General features: G+C 39.1%; 1 protein-coding gene across 5 annotated transcripts in view; it reads left to right on the top strand.

Moving 5' to 3' along the window:
- The window catches only part of LOC113666023 (voltage-dependent calcium channel type A subunit alpha-1), a 35,998-nt gene that overhangs the window by 14,725 nt on the left and 5,423 nt on the right, over nt 1-15,850 (top strand). For all 5 annotated transcript variants that reach the window (XR_016184862.1, XM_089199906.1, XM_089199907.1 and 2 more), the window contains 31 exons: nt 345-465; nt 633-805; nt 1,371-1,483; nt 1,755-1,864; nt 2,379-2,510; nt 3,115-3,187; nt 3,296-3,419; nt 3,689-3,953; nt 4,623-4,656; nt 4,768-4,882; nt 5,653-5,782; nt 6,403-6,532; nt 6,619-6,678; nt 7,060-7,166; nt 7,478-7,586; nt 7,909-8,016; nt 8,480-8,532; nt 8,941-9,001; nt 9,415-9,515; nt 9,876-10,077; nt 10,664-10,828; nt 11,615-11,722; nt 12,344-12,427; nt 12,637-12,771; nt 12,874-12,939; nt 13,309-13,406; nt 13,608-13,752; nt 14,337-14,464; nt 14,565-14,661; nt 14,850-15,054; nt 15,445-15,548. Coding sequence is in view for 4 of the 5 variants with exons in the window: in XM_089199906.1 (XP_089056032.1) it covers nt 345-465; nt 633-805; nt 1,371-1,483; nt 1,755-1,864; nt 2,379-2,510; nt 3,115-3,187; nt 3,296-3,419; nt 3,689-3,953; nt 4,623-4,656; nt 4,768-4,882; nt 5,653-5,782; nt 6,403-6,532; nt 6,619-6,678; nt 7,060-7,166; nt 7,478-7,586; nt 7,909-8,016; nt 8,480-8,532; nt 8,941-9,001; nt 9,415-9,515; nt 9,876-10,077; nt 10,664-10,828; nt 11,615-11,722; nt 12,344-12,427; nt 12,637-12,771; nt 12,874-12,939; nt 13,309-13,406; nt 13,608-13,752; nt 14,337-14,464; nt 14,565-14,661; nt 14,850-15,054; nt 15,445-15,548 (3,656 nt within the window). In the remaining variant the exon portion in view is untranslated. The remainder of the gene's footprint in view (nt 1-344; nt 466-632; nt 806-1,370; nt 1,484-1,754; nt 1,865-2,378; nt 2,511-3,114; nt 3,188-3,295; nt 3,420-3,688; nt 3,954-4,622; nt 4,657-4,767; nt 4,883-5,652; nt 5,783-6,402; nt 6,533-6,618; nt 6,679-7,059; nt 7,167-7,477; nt 7,587-7,908; nt 8,017-8,479; nt 8,533-8,940; nt 9,002-9,414; nt 9,516-9,875; nt 10,078-10,663; nt 10,829-11,614; nt 11,723-12,343; nt 12,428-12,636; nt 12,772-12,873; nt 12,940-13,308; nt 13,407-13,607; nt 13,753-14,336; nt 14,465-14,564; nt 14,662-14,849; nt 15,055-15,444; nt 15,549-15,850) is intronic.

Genomic DNA, 15,850 nt, shown 5'->3' on the forward strand with positions numbered 1-15,850 from the left:
GTGCCTGTTGTAAACTATATATGTAAAGGGATTATGGGATTGTAAACTATATATGTAAAGCTAAGAAGACATCAACAACAACAAAATGATGACTATGTGCTGGTGACTTCCAATTGAGCTTGGTTTACTGTTTTAGGTCATACTTTACGCTGACAGAATCATTTCCATACGATATTAGCTTAATGCATTATCAAATACCAGCTGTGATTTCCTGTGATTCAGTTCCAAGTTCTGATTCGTTTACATTGCCTGGTCTGCGATAGGATGCACCTATGTAGTAGGAAGAACTTCTCTCAATTAAATCTCCTTGAACTGAATCTGATCAATCTTCCTTTTCCATGCAGGTGGTCCACGTGATCCACTAAAGAAGCGTTATAGTCTGTCAGACTCCATCATGCATTTGATAGAAGATCACGGAGAAATGGTCAAATATCTCAGAAATAAATCAGAAAACTGGTCTGAAAGGTACGGATACTGTTACGAGCCATACAAACGATACTTGAAGCGAAAATCGAACTTCGGAGACCAAAGAAAGAGAAGAATTACGCTATAATCTCTTGAACTTTTGCATTCTACTAAGAGTTTAAAAGTTTTAGAAAATGCCATGATTTAGTCTTTCCGATTCATTGCAGTTCCAGCACAATGCGGAAACTTAAAAAGAAGGAAAAGCTATTTCGGATCCATGTCCGTCAAATGGTTAAAAGTCAAGTATTCTATTGGTCAGTTATTGTCTGTGTTTTCCTCAACACTGTACTTATGTCTGTTGAACACTACGGGCAACCTGATTGGTTGGAGAACTTTCAAGGTGGGTGAAGGATAACATACTATGCACTTACTGACTGAGTAAGAGAGCTGGACGGCAAAATATATTGTTCGAGGTCATGTCGCACGAACCCTAGAAGTGAGGTCCGTACGTCATAAAAGAGAACTAGTATTATCCTGTCCGGTCCGTCTTCTCCCATATTCATCATATGACCGTTACTCTCTCTTTTCCCTTCCTTTCTTCGTTGAGCTCTTAGCTTGCGAGACCACGAGGGCTTTTCATTTTGCACTTTAATTCCAGCATTAGTAATTTCGAAACTTAACTTTGTGAGAATATATTGAATTAAGAAGATGGTATATTTTAAACTCAGTAGTCTAGCACAGAAAGATGCTGTTCTCGAGCGTGGGAAAAATTTCCTCTAAACCCCTAAAATCAATCGTGATTCGATCGCTCGTGAAGTTTGCTTAATTTACTTTGTGATCTCCTTGGCTCCCTGTACAATTTTATTTGTTCTAATACTGGTCTCTCATTCCAAACCTCCGTTCTATATCTTTTTAGTTCATTTTTTGCTTCATACACGGTAATCATTGTGTTTTGGTCTTTCCAGCCATTTCAGAGTACGTCTTCCTTAGCATATTTATAGCCGAGATGTTGTTAAAAATGTATGGCCTGGGACCCAGAGTTTATTTCAAGTCTGCGTTTAACAGATTTGATTGTGCGGTAAGCTGGAAAAAGTCTATTGAATAAGTACTCCTGAAAATAGGAAAAATTTGTTACGTTACTAAACCCGAAGGATACCCAATTCATTGCTCTCGGGATTTTTGGTCACGTGTTTTTTAGCGAGATCATGAGACACCGTGGCCTGCTGAAAAGTCGGCGCACATAACTTAGGATCGAGAGGGCCTAGTTCGAGCTTTTCAATGTCACTGCGTTGTGCCTGCATTTGAAATCACTGAACTTCTGTTTTCCTCTTCTCTTCTCTTCTCGTCAGGTTGTCCTAGGAGGAATTGTCGAGATAGTCGTACAAAATATTACAAGTTATAGCTTTGGTATCAGTGTTCTGCGAAGTCTTCGTCTTCTTAGAATTTTCAAATTTACAAGGTGAGCCGAAACACACATTACTTTCAAATTTGGCAGAGCCATGCATACATCAACTATCTCAGGATCCTGCTCATACATGGAAAAGAAATCATACCACTAGATTCAAAGTCGATAAAGTGACGTAGACAATTCTCTCTCGGCGGGTAGTTTAACTCCCTACAGTTACCACTGCTGAACAGAATCGTGGTGAGAATCAGGTGGAAAAAGCCGGATCATTCATCAGGGATATTGTCAGGTTAAAGCCCTTAACAAACAAAGAAATGCATCGACAGCAACTGAGAGAATCAGTATTCAGATTTTAAGAGTGAGAGACTTAGGACAATTATAAGCCGAGGGCTCAATGGGTGGCTCTTAATCTATCGTAATTTCGTCACCCGCATTTTCCTCCGCTTTCGCATTTAGATTGTTTTCACTTTGAGTTTTCTTTGTTTCCTTGGTTTTGAATATATCACTTTCGATCTAAAAGCGTTGTTTGGCATGACCATGTTTTACTTGCCTTTTTCTCTGGTTGTAGGTTTTGGGCATCTTTGCGTAACTTTGTAACCTCGCTACTAAACAGCATGCGATCAATCCTCAGTCTCATCTTCCTTCTTCTCTTGTTCATCTTTATATTCGCTCTTCTTGGAATGCAGCTCTTTGGAGGAAAGTAAGTCAAATAAGGAAGGAAAAGGGTACATTTTAAGCTCGACTTTTTCAACATTTTGCAACGATTGTAGGAAATCTTAGTCTTCCTTGCAGTTCCGATCTCGACATTGGATGCTCTACCCACTGAAAACGATTGGTGTCCTGACCACAGATACTTTGTTGGTGAACAGTGAGACCACTGCTAATCTTGACAATATCTGGGACGCCACTTACAAATAAATCTTGTTTGGTAACCTAGTTGGTAGGACAACTGACGGAACTGGCTGAGGCCAGAGTCCTTTCGTACAATCGATACCAACGGGTCTAGCGGATATGAGCTCGTGCATTGAAACCCAATTTGAAAGAGCGACCAAAAAGATCCTAATCTTTTCGCAGTACTCATTTTCTCTCTGTCCCGCGATAGTGACAAGAGCAAACAACCTTCCAAGTAAAGATGGCTCTTTAGGTCTAAATTTTAAATAACGAAAGCAACAACTGATGTTGTAGTTAAGGAACGCAGTACTAAGGTTGAATGGGTTTCTTGTTTCATTAATATGATAACGTAATGTTGCTGCAAGTAGCATTTTTGATTGACAGCTCCTGACAAATCATGTTTTGATTCACAGGTTCAGTGAACGTCACGACGCTCCGCGCACCAACTTTGACAACTTCTTGAAAGCCATGTTAGCTGTTTTTCAGGTTAATATGAGATAATTTCTTTTACCTGACATACATAGTTAATGTGCATTCAACAATGTAAAACCTTCCTGTTCACTGAGCTCGATTTTCTTGTTCTCATAATTTCAGATTATGACGGGAGAAGATTGGAATACTGTTATGAATGATGGGATAGTTGCATCAGGAGGCCCGCATAAGATCTGGGGAGTATTGTCATCTTTGTACTTTGTTTCTCTGGTTATACTTGGGAATTGTATCCTTAACTGTACAAATTAATATGCAAAGCCATCAAATGATTTATATTGTGATAAAAATAAAAAACTAGCCTCCCATCTAGACCTGGAATTCAATGGTCGAAGAAACACTCCGTGGATGTACCACTGCTAGCTTTCTTTCAGTTATTTATATTCGACTGATAACCCACATCAAGGGATGTCAAACACCGAGCACTGTAACAAAATTTTCTCCATGTGCTACGCTTTATTCATGCAAAATTACCTTCCCTAACCAAGCTTCTCTCAGACACGCTACTAAACGTGTTTTTAGCTATAGCAGTGGATAACTTAGCGAACGCTCAAGCGGTAACGCAAGATGAAAAGGAAGAGCAACTACAGCTGGAGGCTATGAGGAAGAAACGAATGGAAAAACGTAGAGACGGGTGGGCCAAGGCCCGAACGATCCCCGTCCTTATAGGATTAGGAAAAATCAGCCATAATAAGAACGACAACGACAATCCATTTCGCAACATGAAGCCAGTATATCCGTCTTTGGATCATGTTTCTCCAAGGTAAGCAATGCTCACTAAAAGAACCTTTGATTAAAAGAAAAACAAACAACCATGATGCTTCCCTCTACGATTGCGTGTAGATAAAGCACCGGTCAGGGTTTTATTGTCAAAGGGAAGCAATGCCACCTTTTGAACGCTCTATCCTTCTTTCACTCTGGCCTAGCTTAATTTGAGAACCAAACTCAGGCTTGGGCCTTGTTGTGTTCAATATTTGAGGCTGCACTAATCATTCCCTCTGTTTTAGATCAGTGGTCAAAGGTAAACTGCGTCCGATGGCATGTATGTTAGTCTCGTTCACAGCGGTGCTTTGGATGTCATGCGACGCTTCTACCAAGAGCGATACGCGGTTGGGAGGAAGCACCATATTATCTGTTTATTCTTTTTCACTGCAGCACTTTTGAAAAGCATCGTTTTTTATGGTAAAAACTGCACTACTCAAGGCGGGGCGCCAGTTTTTATAACCACAAAGAGTTTAAGTGAGAGTGCAAAGGCGTGTTCCAAAATTTACCTGATCAGGGCCATTTTGAGTAAGTTTCGATGGTTGTGACATGTCAGACACGACTTTCACGACCAGCCTTTGTATCATACTATAGCAATTTAGTTTGATAACTTGGTAAGATGATCACTCTTTTTTCCATTTCTTGATGCTTCTCCAAATTTCCATTTCAGAGGCGCACGATGGAACAAGAAGTCTGCGTTAAGGGTGGGGCAGCTTGGATTTTATTGAGTTTGTTGACATTAAGCTTCACAAAAATTAAAAAACGTTCAATTAAATTTCTTTCTTATTCTTCAATTTCTACGTTTGCTTCACCAGGTGAAGATTTCTCAGGATGGGAACGGCTGCCTTGGAGCATCAAACGGAAATTTTTTAAACGGTAACTCAAGGGAAAGAGGAAATACAGACAGGGATGAAGAGGGAGATATGGCAGGTAAGGAAAACACCTAAGGCGGGGTGGACCGGTTGGATCCAGGAATTTTTGATAGAAGGAGGGAGAGATTTGATTCACTTTTGTACATTTATTTATATCTTTTTTCTTTGCATGATTTTTTCTTTCTCTTTTTTGGTTAATTATGCCAAATAAACTACTTTAAGATGAGTACATTTTCGAAACTTCAAGTTGAGAAGTCGTATTTAATCTTATTGTAAAAAGTTTGGTTTTAGACAAGTAGTAAATTACCCCACGATACTGACAGCTCTTTCTTAAAGAATCCATCCCCCTACCTCCACTGTCTGATCTGTGCAAGGAGAGATCCTCTGCTCTAGGAATGAGGAAGTACTATGAGGGACAAATAAATACATTTTAAGAATGGCTATATTTGGCACCTCCTTGCAAGTCTGGGGCACTGTAAATGAATAATGAAAAAAGTGAGCAAATCACTGAAAAGCCCTTATGGTGGGGAGGCAACTGATTGGCTTTTTTAGGCAACATAGGAGCCAGGCGAAGAAAGGTCCAGCTGAGTGGCAGAAAGGGGGGTTTGAACTTAGCATCTCAATATTTCAAATTAAGTGCTCCATGCCGCTTGGGAACACTGGCTCTACAAAGTTTTTTTCTTTTCCTATATTTTTCTTTCCTTTTTTTCCGAAGAAGGTCGTCTCAAGTTCCCCAGGCTCCGTTGGTTTAATCCTTTAAATATTCCTTTCTTCACTTTTCCTGTCAATGAGAAATAATGAGAAAATTAATCGTGTTGCATCTTTCAGAGCAAACCGTGCCTCGAAGGACGTTGCTCAGCTTGCGTGATGCGGGAAGAATCATACGGAGGCGTAACGTGCACAAAAATGTACCAATCATACGAAAGAGTTCCATGTTTATTTTTGGTCCTGATAATCCGTGAGTAACATACAAACTATCCACCTTTGTTATTATGTTTTTTTTCAAGGGAAAAGAAAGTTATAAGACTGAATTCTGCTCGCAGGCTTGCGAATGAATCTCTACATCCCGTTGTTTTAGGCAATCACAATCCGTAATGAAGCAACTTACACAGTCACCTGTAACTGACAATTGATCCAACCTCAGTTGATTAGATAATGTCCAAGGCTTTAGAAGTGTACAGCCCTCTTTACAGCATTTTGGCTTTGTGGCTGTTATTTTAAAATGACGGGCACGTTTTTCTGATTAACTCATTGCGACGCACGTTTGATTTTTCATGGGTGGAAATTGACGTGCTCGCTCTCCTCTCCTTTGCTGGAGATGATCCGTCGAGTAGATTAAGATAAAAACCGTGAGGGTGAATGCCATTCTTCAGAAACGGATGGTGCAATATGATAAGTCCAAACCACCTCCAGTAAGATGGAAAACAAGAGAGGATGAGGTACACTCTCTTGCAGAAACCACTCGCTATACGGACTTACTAGAAGTAAGGCGCCGTGATGACAAAGTCCACATCTACCCAAAGATTCAAATTTCAGGACGTTATTTTTTGATATTTCACCTTTTGTAATGAATTTCAGTATTCGCCAAGCTTGCCATTGGGTAGTCAATCTCCGATATTTCGATGACTTCATTCTGGCAGTCATTTTAGTCAGCAGCGTTTTGTTAGCAGTGGAAGACCCAGTCGACCCAGACGCACCGAGAAACAAGGTGTGTAAGTCACGTGATATTCTTTGAATACCCTCTAGCTCTAAAGGGAAAAATATTGCAAATCAGTCTACATTTTATTTTGACAGGTGATCCGGTATTTTGACTATGGAATCACTGGGATTTTCGCTCTAGAAGTTCTCGTCAAGGTAATGAAGGTCACACCTGAAAACCAAGGCGATGAAAGAAATTAATGAGCAGTGGTACAGCGTATATCTTAAGAGCTGCAAGATTATCGTTTTTCAAATTCTATACCGTTTTCTCTGAAGATCAAATGATAAAAGCAAAATGAGTTGGTACCTAAAGGGGGTAAAGTTCTAAGGTGCTGCGTCGGTGGGGAGTACTGCATGACAATAGGTTTCTTCAACTGAGTTCATAATGAAAATTGACAGTCGAAAGTTTGAAAAGTTGACGTTTTGAGCGTTAACCTTCGTCGCAGCAACTGACACTGATTGCTAGGTAGTTGATATATGTTTGTCTAATAAATGTTTTTATTGTAAGTCCTACCACTTCTAAATTCCTTCCCACAGATGGTCGACCTTGGAGTAATCCTTCACAAAGGATCTTACTTGAGGAGTGGTTGGAATATAATCGATGCCTTCGTAGTAGCCTGTAACATCGCTGCCTTGCTGTTGGAGTAAGAATTTGCTTCCTTCTTTAAAATTGGATCCAATATCAGTGGATTATTACGGCATTATCTTGTAGTCATGCATGCAATTTGTCCCTACGCCTTTCAAACTTAAAAGGGTTGTTATTGAGGGAGAAATCTAAGTTTTCGGTTTTGCAACTCAGCTTTACGGGCGTCACTGGAGATTCCGAAGCTCTGCAGTAAAAGTCTCCACAACGTCCCATTCCTTATTTTAGGATTAAAGCGAAACCTTCCACTGTGCTTTGTAACTGCTTGAAAGCGGCCTTTATAAATTGTATAGTATATTTTTCTTTTTTCAGCATTAGAAGCAGTGGTCGGGATAACTTACAAAAAGACGCTATCAAATCTTTTCGTGTTTTGCGAGTGCTCAGACCCTTGAAGGCCATTAACAAGTCAAAGAAACTGAAGGTTTGTGTTGTTTTTCCTTTTTTTTTCTTTAAGGGATCCATACACGACTTACAAGAAACAATGATTATTCTGGTTTTTGTTTGAAATACGGTCAATTTTAGCCAAATAAATTTAAAATCTAACAACTAACTATGTTCCGATTCGGGAAAATATGTTGTTCTTGAAATTTTCGTCTGCTTTAGGAAGTCGCTGTTTTCGCCTAAGTAATAGAACCACATAGTTCAAATAGCTTTTGAAAAGCGTTTTATTAATGGAGCGGCTGTATAAGTTCATAAAGGAGACAATGTATGAGGCCTGGCTAAATACTTATTACAATTTTCAGGCTGTTTTTGAGTGTATGATGTACTCGCTAAAGAATGTCCGCAATATCCTCCTCATCACATTACTGTTTTACTTCATTTTTGCTGTGGTTGGCGTGCAACTGTTCAAGGTAAGGTTTAAAAAACCAACTCGTACACTTGTTTTACCCTAAAATCATCGCATTTGCAATTTTCTAAATTTCTGCTTTCATTTTAACAGTAACGTCTGCAGTACGATTTTTAACCAAGAAACTAAAATAGTTATGGTATTATAGTTAATTAGTCCCTGTCTTAAGTTTTAATTAGATCAAATATGATTAGGGAAATCCCTGAGGTTTAAAAGAACGTGTCATGAACGTTTCTGACGTGATGCCAATGAGGCATCGATCCATTGCCCAGCAAAACGTAAACAACCCAGGACACTCGCCAAGATTCTAATTACCATTGTTCCCACGGCATCAGAGGTCGGGTCTAAAACAGACTTGAGTGCAACCATTTTTGAACTAGGGCCTATCGAAGGTATTTCAGAAGTATGCTCGTTTGGTCCCCTCTTGGTTCAAAGCACGTCAGTGGTGACCTTTTTTGTTCCTTTAGGGGAAATTCTGGTACTGCACGGATCGCTCCAAGATGACACGTGAAACTTGTCAGTGAGTATTTACCGTGTTGTTATCGGTGCACCTCCTTCTAAAGTTACACGCTAATCATATAGGGTAAACTGCTTCAAAGATTCATTTTCTTTTACTTTGTCAAAGAGTACATATCTTGAATGTTGGTGTCTATTTGTCAGTGATCTTTTCGTAACATGCCATTATTTCTTCTACAAACTCGTTTCAACAGTTTTTGTTCCTTATCCTTCGCCTCGTCACTTTTTTTACAGTCGCACACAGGTTGAGCTTTGCGGCTTTAAGTGCTTTTCAAATTATATTTGCAACGCAATACCATTTGAAATGCTTTAATTTAAAATGATTAGTTGATTTTTCCGTTCAGTTATTGTTCTCTTTTTACTTTCGGGGTAATTGGTTTTACCTTGTATGGTTAATTTGTTTCTTTTGCAGAGGAAACTATTTCAAGTACAATTTGGGCCTAAACAGTAAAATTGGTCTGAAGAATTTTGAGGTAATTTATCAAAATGATATTATTTCAGTCTCTAACTAGTTTTTTTGTGAACAAAGACATCCGTGGATAGCTAAGATAGCTTCTTAGAAATTTTATAAACAAAGTTATCAAATTGTTTTGTTGCGTCGGTGAGTATGTCAAAAAACATAGCTAACAGTTCATTATCAGTTTGATGTTAATGAAGGCATTCAGACAACCATCCCGAAATCTGGAAACCTGGCGTCAGCTTTTCTTAAAGCAAAGTTGTTACCTAATCTAAATATCATGAAACAACTCTTATCATCTCATGTCTGACTTGCTCTTTTCTTCGATCTAGAGGAGAAATAGTTATTCACACCTTGCCCCTGGCAGATAAATGGTCTTACTTTGGGCTCATAACTGTTTATGTGCCGGCATATATTCTTTTAATACAGGTTTCACCAAGAGAGTGGATGAAAAACAAGTTTCACTTTGACAACGTGCCCAACGCCATGTTGGCTCTGTTTTCTTCCTCCACCGGGGAGGGGTGGCCTCAGTAAGTTTCTTTTCCTGTAGAGCTTCCTGTAGTTCTGTCGTGTCACTCGACCGCTCTTATCATTTGTTATACCATCGAATGAGGTGTACAAATTAATGAAAAAATGGAGTTTTGGCTAAAGTTGCTGAACTGATTGCTTGAAATGAGGAACAAGCAAAAAGAGAAGAAGAAACAGTCCATCAAATTTAATTGGATTTGCATAATCTTCAGATATTCAAAGGGCGGATAATCAAAGGATTTATCGCTATCCAGCGGATAAGTGATGACAAACCTTGCTGCACTATACACTGGATAAAGATCTATCCAGTGAGTTGCTTTATCCACCCCTCGAGTAAACGGGACCTTTCTTTCCCTTTACAGAGGCATGTATAATACTATTGACGCGACGAAGGAGGATCGTGGGCCAATCACAGACTACCAGATACAGATGTCCTTGTACTATGTCTGCTTCGTTGTCGTTTTTTCTTTCTTCTTCTTGAATATGTTCGTAGCTTTAATTATCGTCACTTTCCAAGAACAAGGTGAGAAGGAGATGGACGGCTGTGAGCTCGATAGGAATCAGGTAATCCCCGTTTAGTTTTAACACTTTCACTCCCAAGATCTCGTTAGTAATTCTCTTTACTGTCGGCGATACAGTTCTCATGATGTAAGTTTGGAGAATTTGATATCGTATCAACTGATAATCCCCCATTGTTTATCCGCTTCACTTTTTAACTTGATATTGTATTTATATTGTAAGGAGTAATTCTTTCTTGGTCACTCATGTGAGTTTAAGGGGTAGCCCTTTCACACGAATGCTAATGTCCGATTTTGAACACTAGTGTCCTATGTTAGACAATGACAAGTACTGATCGTTTCATCGTTAAGCCGAAAAAGGCATTTTTTTCGAAGTTGTCAAAGATTTATTTACTCTAAACAACAGTGTTAGGAGAAAGTAGCATCTTATCTTTCCTCACATCATTACATTAGGGTCCTGAGAATAAACAAAATTATCGCCAATTAAGGATGCCATTCTTTGATAAACAAATTTTTTTTCTTGTTGGCACCACTCAGAACAGCTTGGCAAATATTCATAAAAGTACTAAGTGAAGGCACAAAAGATTAAAGCAAAGTTATCATTCATCTCCTCTATCTTTATCGCTTTCCAGCGAGACTGCATTCAGTTTGCAATGACAGCTAAACCAAGACAACGCTACATGCCAGAAAACAGAAGCACGTGCTTTTATAAAGTATGGAAAGTTGTGGATTCCAAACCATTCGAGATTCTGATCATGACCACGATTGTCCTCAACGCAATAGTTCTTATGGTCTCGGTAAGAGATTCATATCAAGCAAGCTGATATATCTAACACTACTCAATATTTCCGCTGTGTAACAGAAGTGAAGTGCAAGTTTTAAAGATAATTAGTTTTCAACTTCAAATTTTGATAAATGTTCTTCTTTCCTAATTGATAATTGAAAAATATAACCTCTGGATGTACGATTGGTAAATTTCTCAGTCTTATAGCGGTAGGGTCAGCTTTTTTTCTGTAAGACTTGGAGGGGTGCTGCTACATAGGCACCATAAAAGCATTTGAGGAGCTTTACCTAGCGTTACATGCTCTAATAAAATGAAAGTGGCGGCCAACCAAGCTAGAAGAGGACCTAAGACCTCGCCGCGCCCTGATTTCGCAGCCCCTTTGTGTGGCCAGTGCGGCCAGTGTAGCCGAGCGGTTAAGAGCGCTGGACTTCTCTTCTGGTGGTCCTGGGTTCAAACCCCCCACCCAGCTACACCTTGGATTTAACTGCTCTTTGAAAATAGCCAACTGGTCTGTTTCCGGCCAGTTGGGATTTTTAAACACTATATTTATTAACATGTTGTTTCTTTACAAATTGTTTGTACGGCCCTAAAAAGACGCATTGGGGTTGTGGTTACTTAATTTTTAATTATTGTTATTAGCTTCACAAACTAAAAGGTGTATCAGGTCGCTTTATTACTAATTATTTCTTTCCTTGACGATGAAGGAAGTGGTGACCAAATGAACCCTTTAATGACTCCTTGGCCACGCCCACAAATTATTTACCACACTTGCCTCTTTGCATTGTGTATCTCTCTGCAGTATGATGGCGCTAGTCCTGGATATGAGAAGGTCCTCAACTATTTGAACAATGCATTCACATTTGTATTCATGTTAGAAGCTATTTTGAAGTTAATAGCATTTAGACAGGTGAGAATGGCTCACTTAAAACCTTCCTCCGTTGCATTTTGTTTCTCAAAAGAAAATTCAGGTTAAAAACATCATTGCATTCCGTACTTCGTCTAACGATGGGCAAATATAAACGACACTTTGCCATACATCTCGCACGTCGTCCTCATTCCGCACACTGCCCAGTTTCTTTTGGTTGCCCTTTAGCTGACCGAGTTCGAGCTCCATACTTTGGAGTTGCTTCGCCCTGTCGGCTTTATGGCCAACGGGCGAAGCATACGGGCCATAAATACGAGCAGAAAAAATAAGCAAACGGGCCATGAATTCGAACGGAAAAAAAACGAGGTTCCGTAACTTTCAGTAGGGACCGGAAAACGAGGTTAGCGTGATATTTATTAAATCGCTGGGTTCAATTTGAGGGAAATGTTCCAACTCCAACAAACTTTTGAATTTAGCACAGTGAAATACAATCGCTAAATTGACCAAACATAGGGCACGTACTAAGTGGAAGATATAATAACAAAAAAAATGATAAATCCTCAAGATTATTCAGAGAGAGAGAAACCTTTGAGTATTACTTTTACATGAATTCGTCTCTCATTCAGTTAAACACGCTAAATATCTATTTGTGATCATTTTCAGAATTACTTCCGGGATTTCTGGAATGTGTTTGACTTCATCATTGGAATCACAACTTTGGTCGAAGTGATCCTAGAGTTCACCAATGTAAGTAGAAATAAATTTAATTCATATCACATTTGGTTTTTTTATGTCATTTCAAAACAATTTATCGTAATAACATAAGGATTCCTGTGTCTCACTGTCACGATATTTGCGTGTTTTGATATATTTTCCACCAGTCTATGCGGACTCTTTCTTTTTACTAACGCACCTCAGCAAATTATATCGTTTCATTTTTTATTTTTCCTCATAAGTCGAAAGAGGACAACAATGCACTCCCGATAGACCCGAGTTTTTTCCGACTTTTTCGAGCTGCACGGCTGGTAAAACTACTCAGGCAAGGTTACACTATAAGGATACTGCTATGGACCTTTCTTCAGTCCTTCAAGGTAATTCAGTTGTGTCGCTGATTTCATGCCCTCTAACTAATGTACCGCACTAGCATGTAAGTGTTTTTACCGTACTTAAGTCATTTCATTTATTAATTTTAGGCTCTCCCATACGTGGTAATCTTAATCGGCATGTTGTTTTTCGTCTATGCTGTTATTGGGATGCAGGTAACGTTAAAACAGTGTTTTTATCATCATACTTTATTACGTATAGGGTGAAGTGGGAACCCTGGGAACATGAGCCCTTAGTCTGTCGCTGTGCTTGAATTTGTGTCTCAATGTATGGTCTGCGGGATCTCCCAGCGCTGATTTATTCCTTTCCTGACATGTAATTGCAAGCTTCGCGGTAGCAGCAAAGCTGGTTTGAATAAGAGCACTCAAATGGGAAATCCCTTCAGCTTTGAAGGAAGTAGTATCGGCTGGATGGCGCATACAAGATCCGCCTGTTGTAGATCCTGAGCAGATTTTGATTAGTTAAGCGAATAATTAAAAGACTAACCAAATTATGATTGGATAATTCCATTCTTTCTCTTTAAGTTATTTGGTAGAATTCGTTTGAGTGAAGACTGGAGCAGGCAAATCAACCACCATAATAATTTCAGGAGTTTCCTCATGGCTCTTCAAGTTTTATTCAGGTTTGTAAATAATTATCATTTCGGGCGAGAAGCAATTTAGACAAGGTAAGCGCTTTCTGTGTCTATCCCCATTTTATTATCGCGCAAAAGCCACACTCCCAAGTACAGATACTAGCGGTAAGTGGGCTGTTTTCAAACCCGACGTTAGAAATAAGACAATTCATTTCTATCACGCTAGCATCCGTGTTCTTATCGTTACAGAGCATCCACAGGCGAGAACTGGCATAAAATAATGTTACATTGTTTTGACGATGCCAAGTGTGATTCTGATGAAAACAAAACATGCGGCAGCACTGTTGCATCAGTAATATACTTCTGCACTTTTTACTTCTTTTGCACGTTTCTGGTAAGTACAATGAATAATCTTCAGGATATAACTATAACAAGAAACCAGTTTACTTTACATGAACAAAGACTTTAAAAACGTCGCCGACTCCCAAGTCTTCGTGGTTTTACTTAATTTTTCTCAGTTGTTCTTTATGAAGTGCCATTATGATATACAGTCATAGTTTGCATTTGATGTTTGGTTGGTAAGGATTGCCCTGTCACGCTAAAAGCGACTATCCCCTACAGTTGTGACCCACGGTTTTGATTCCCCTACCTGGTATGACATGTGTCCTGAGTTTGCTGATAGCTCTCATCCCGCATCCGAGAGCGTTTATCATAGTTCATGGTTTCCTCAATGACCAAAAACAACACAATTCCAGTTTCACTTGGAAACAGCGGGGAAAGAACTATTTTGTTGATCTGCCACCGCTAAAATCCAATCCATTCAAACTCAGTCTTTTCGTGCACTTCAAATGCTTTTTTTTCGTTAAGTGGAAATTTCTTGCGTCTGTTTCCTTTTGATCAAGAACAAATCTCTTTTACAGTTTTCAGCCAACCATTTAACTTTACAGAGTCTTACATCTGCGATGTTTTGTCTTTCAGATGTTAAATCTTTTTGTAGCAGTCATCATGGACAACTTCGAGTATCTGACACGTGACGAGTCGATTCTTGGCCCTCATCATCTAGATGAGTTTGTCAGAGTCTGGTCTGAGTACGATCCTGGTGCCACGTAAGGACAAACATGTAGCCACTAGATCTTTCTGTTTTGTCATTTCTACAGCTCGGATTCAGACCACCTCAAATAAAGCTAAATTCTTTTTTCATCTCAGGGGACGGATACCACATACCGAGGTTTATCGCTTGATGTGTGACATGTCCCCCCCGGTCGGATTCGGGCGGAAGTGTCCCAAGTTTATTGCATATAAGGTATTTGTTTCTCCATTTTCTCAGTGCAGATATAATAGTTTAATTTTAATACTCGCGGTAGAAATCTCAATTTAATAATCTAACTTTTGATCCTTTATTTTTTGTTTACAAAGGATGATGTCGACGTTTCCGTCTAAATTTAATAAGTGTAGGTTGATCTGTATAAGCTGTTTCATTGTTTCTTACAGCGCCTTATTAAGATGAACATGCCGATCATGGGGGACAACACTGTGCTGTTCACTTCAACCTTATTCGCACTCATTAGAACAGCTCTCGGAATATTTAGCACAGGGGACCCAGCCTACGCCGACAACGAATTGAGGAGGACAATAAAGCGACTGTGGCCAAAAACTTCCAAAAAGATCCTGGAAAAGATGATTCCACTGCAGTCAGGTTGTTAGAACGATCCTAATTTTTTCAGTGTGGTTTTAATGACTCTGCAAAGCTACGTTTCGATGAACCTGACCAAAAACCAGTCAGCTCTCAATGTGACTTGGTGGTTAACCCCAAAAGTGAAGATTAAAAACCCCATTTTAGGGAGGGTTGAATAGGAAGCTTTTCGTTTTCGTTTCCAGCAAAAGCAGCATTTAGCAGGCACTGACGTTTTGGTCCTCACTTTAATTTCTTCGCCGCATTGTTCATAAAAATCCCTGTGTTACATTTACAGAGGTCTCAGGTATTTACGGTATTTTGGAAGAGGGGCAAATTATAATTTTGCATAGAGATCAAGCAGTATTTTATTCTCTTGATGTGTTTCTTGGTATTGTTTTTCCTTTATTTTAGTCTTGAGCTCCCAACAAATGACTATAGGAAAAATCTACTGCGCAAAATTGATTTACGAAAACTATAAACACATGAAAAAGAAGCGTCTTGAGAAAAAGAAAAAGGTGAGCGTACATTAAAGGTGTTATTTCAATTTAATCGCAGAGCATGCGGCAGTAATTGTTATAATAATCCCTTCTTTTTGTCTCCGTCTGCTTACTTGTCTGTATGTTTATCTGTCAATTAATCTTTTTGTTTTTGTTTGTTTGTTTGTTAGTTTCATTTTGTTGTTGTTGTTGAGTTGGTTGATTGGCTTCTTTCAGGATTGTGAAACATCAGGCCTCAATTTGACACAAAACGAATCTCTAATATGAAGAGAAAAACTATAAACCTAGCATCTCCAATACTTACAGACTTAATGACCTTC

This window comes from Pocillopora damicornis, chromosome 3 (assembly GCF_964200805.1).
Source record: "Pocillopora damicornis chromosome 3, jaPocDami1.2, whole genome shotgun sequence".
Taxonomy (NCBI): Eukaryota; Metazoa; Cnidaria; class Anthozoa; order Scleractinia; family Pocilloporidae; genus Pocillopora; species Pocillopora damicornis.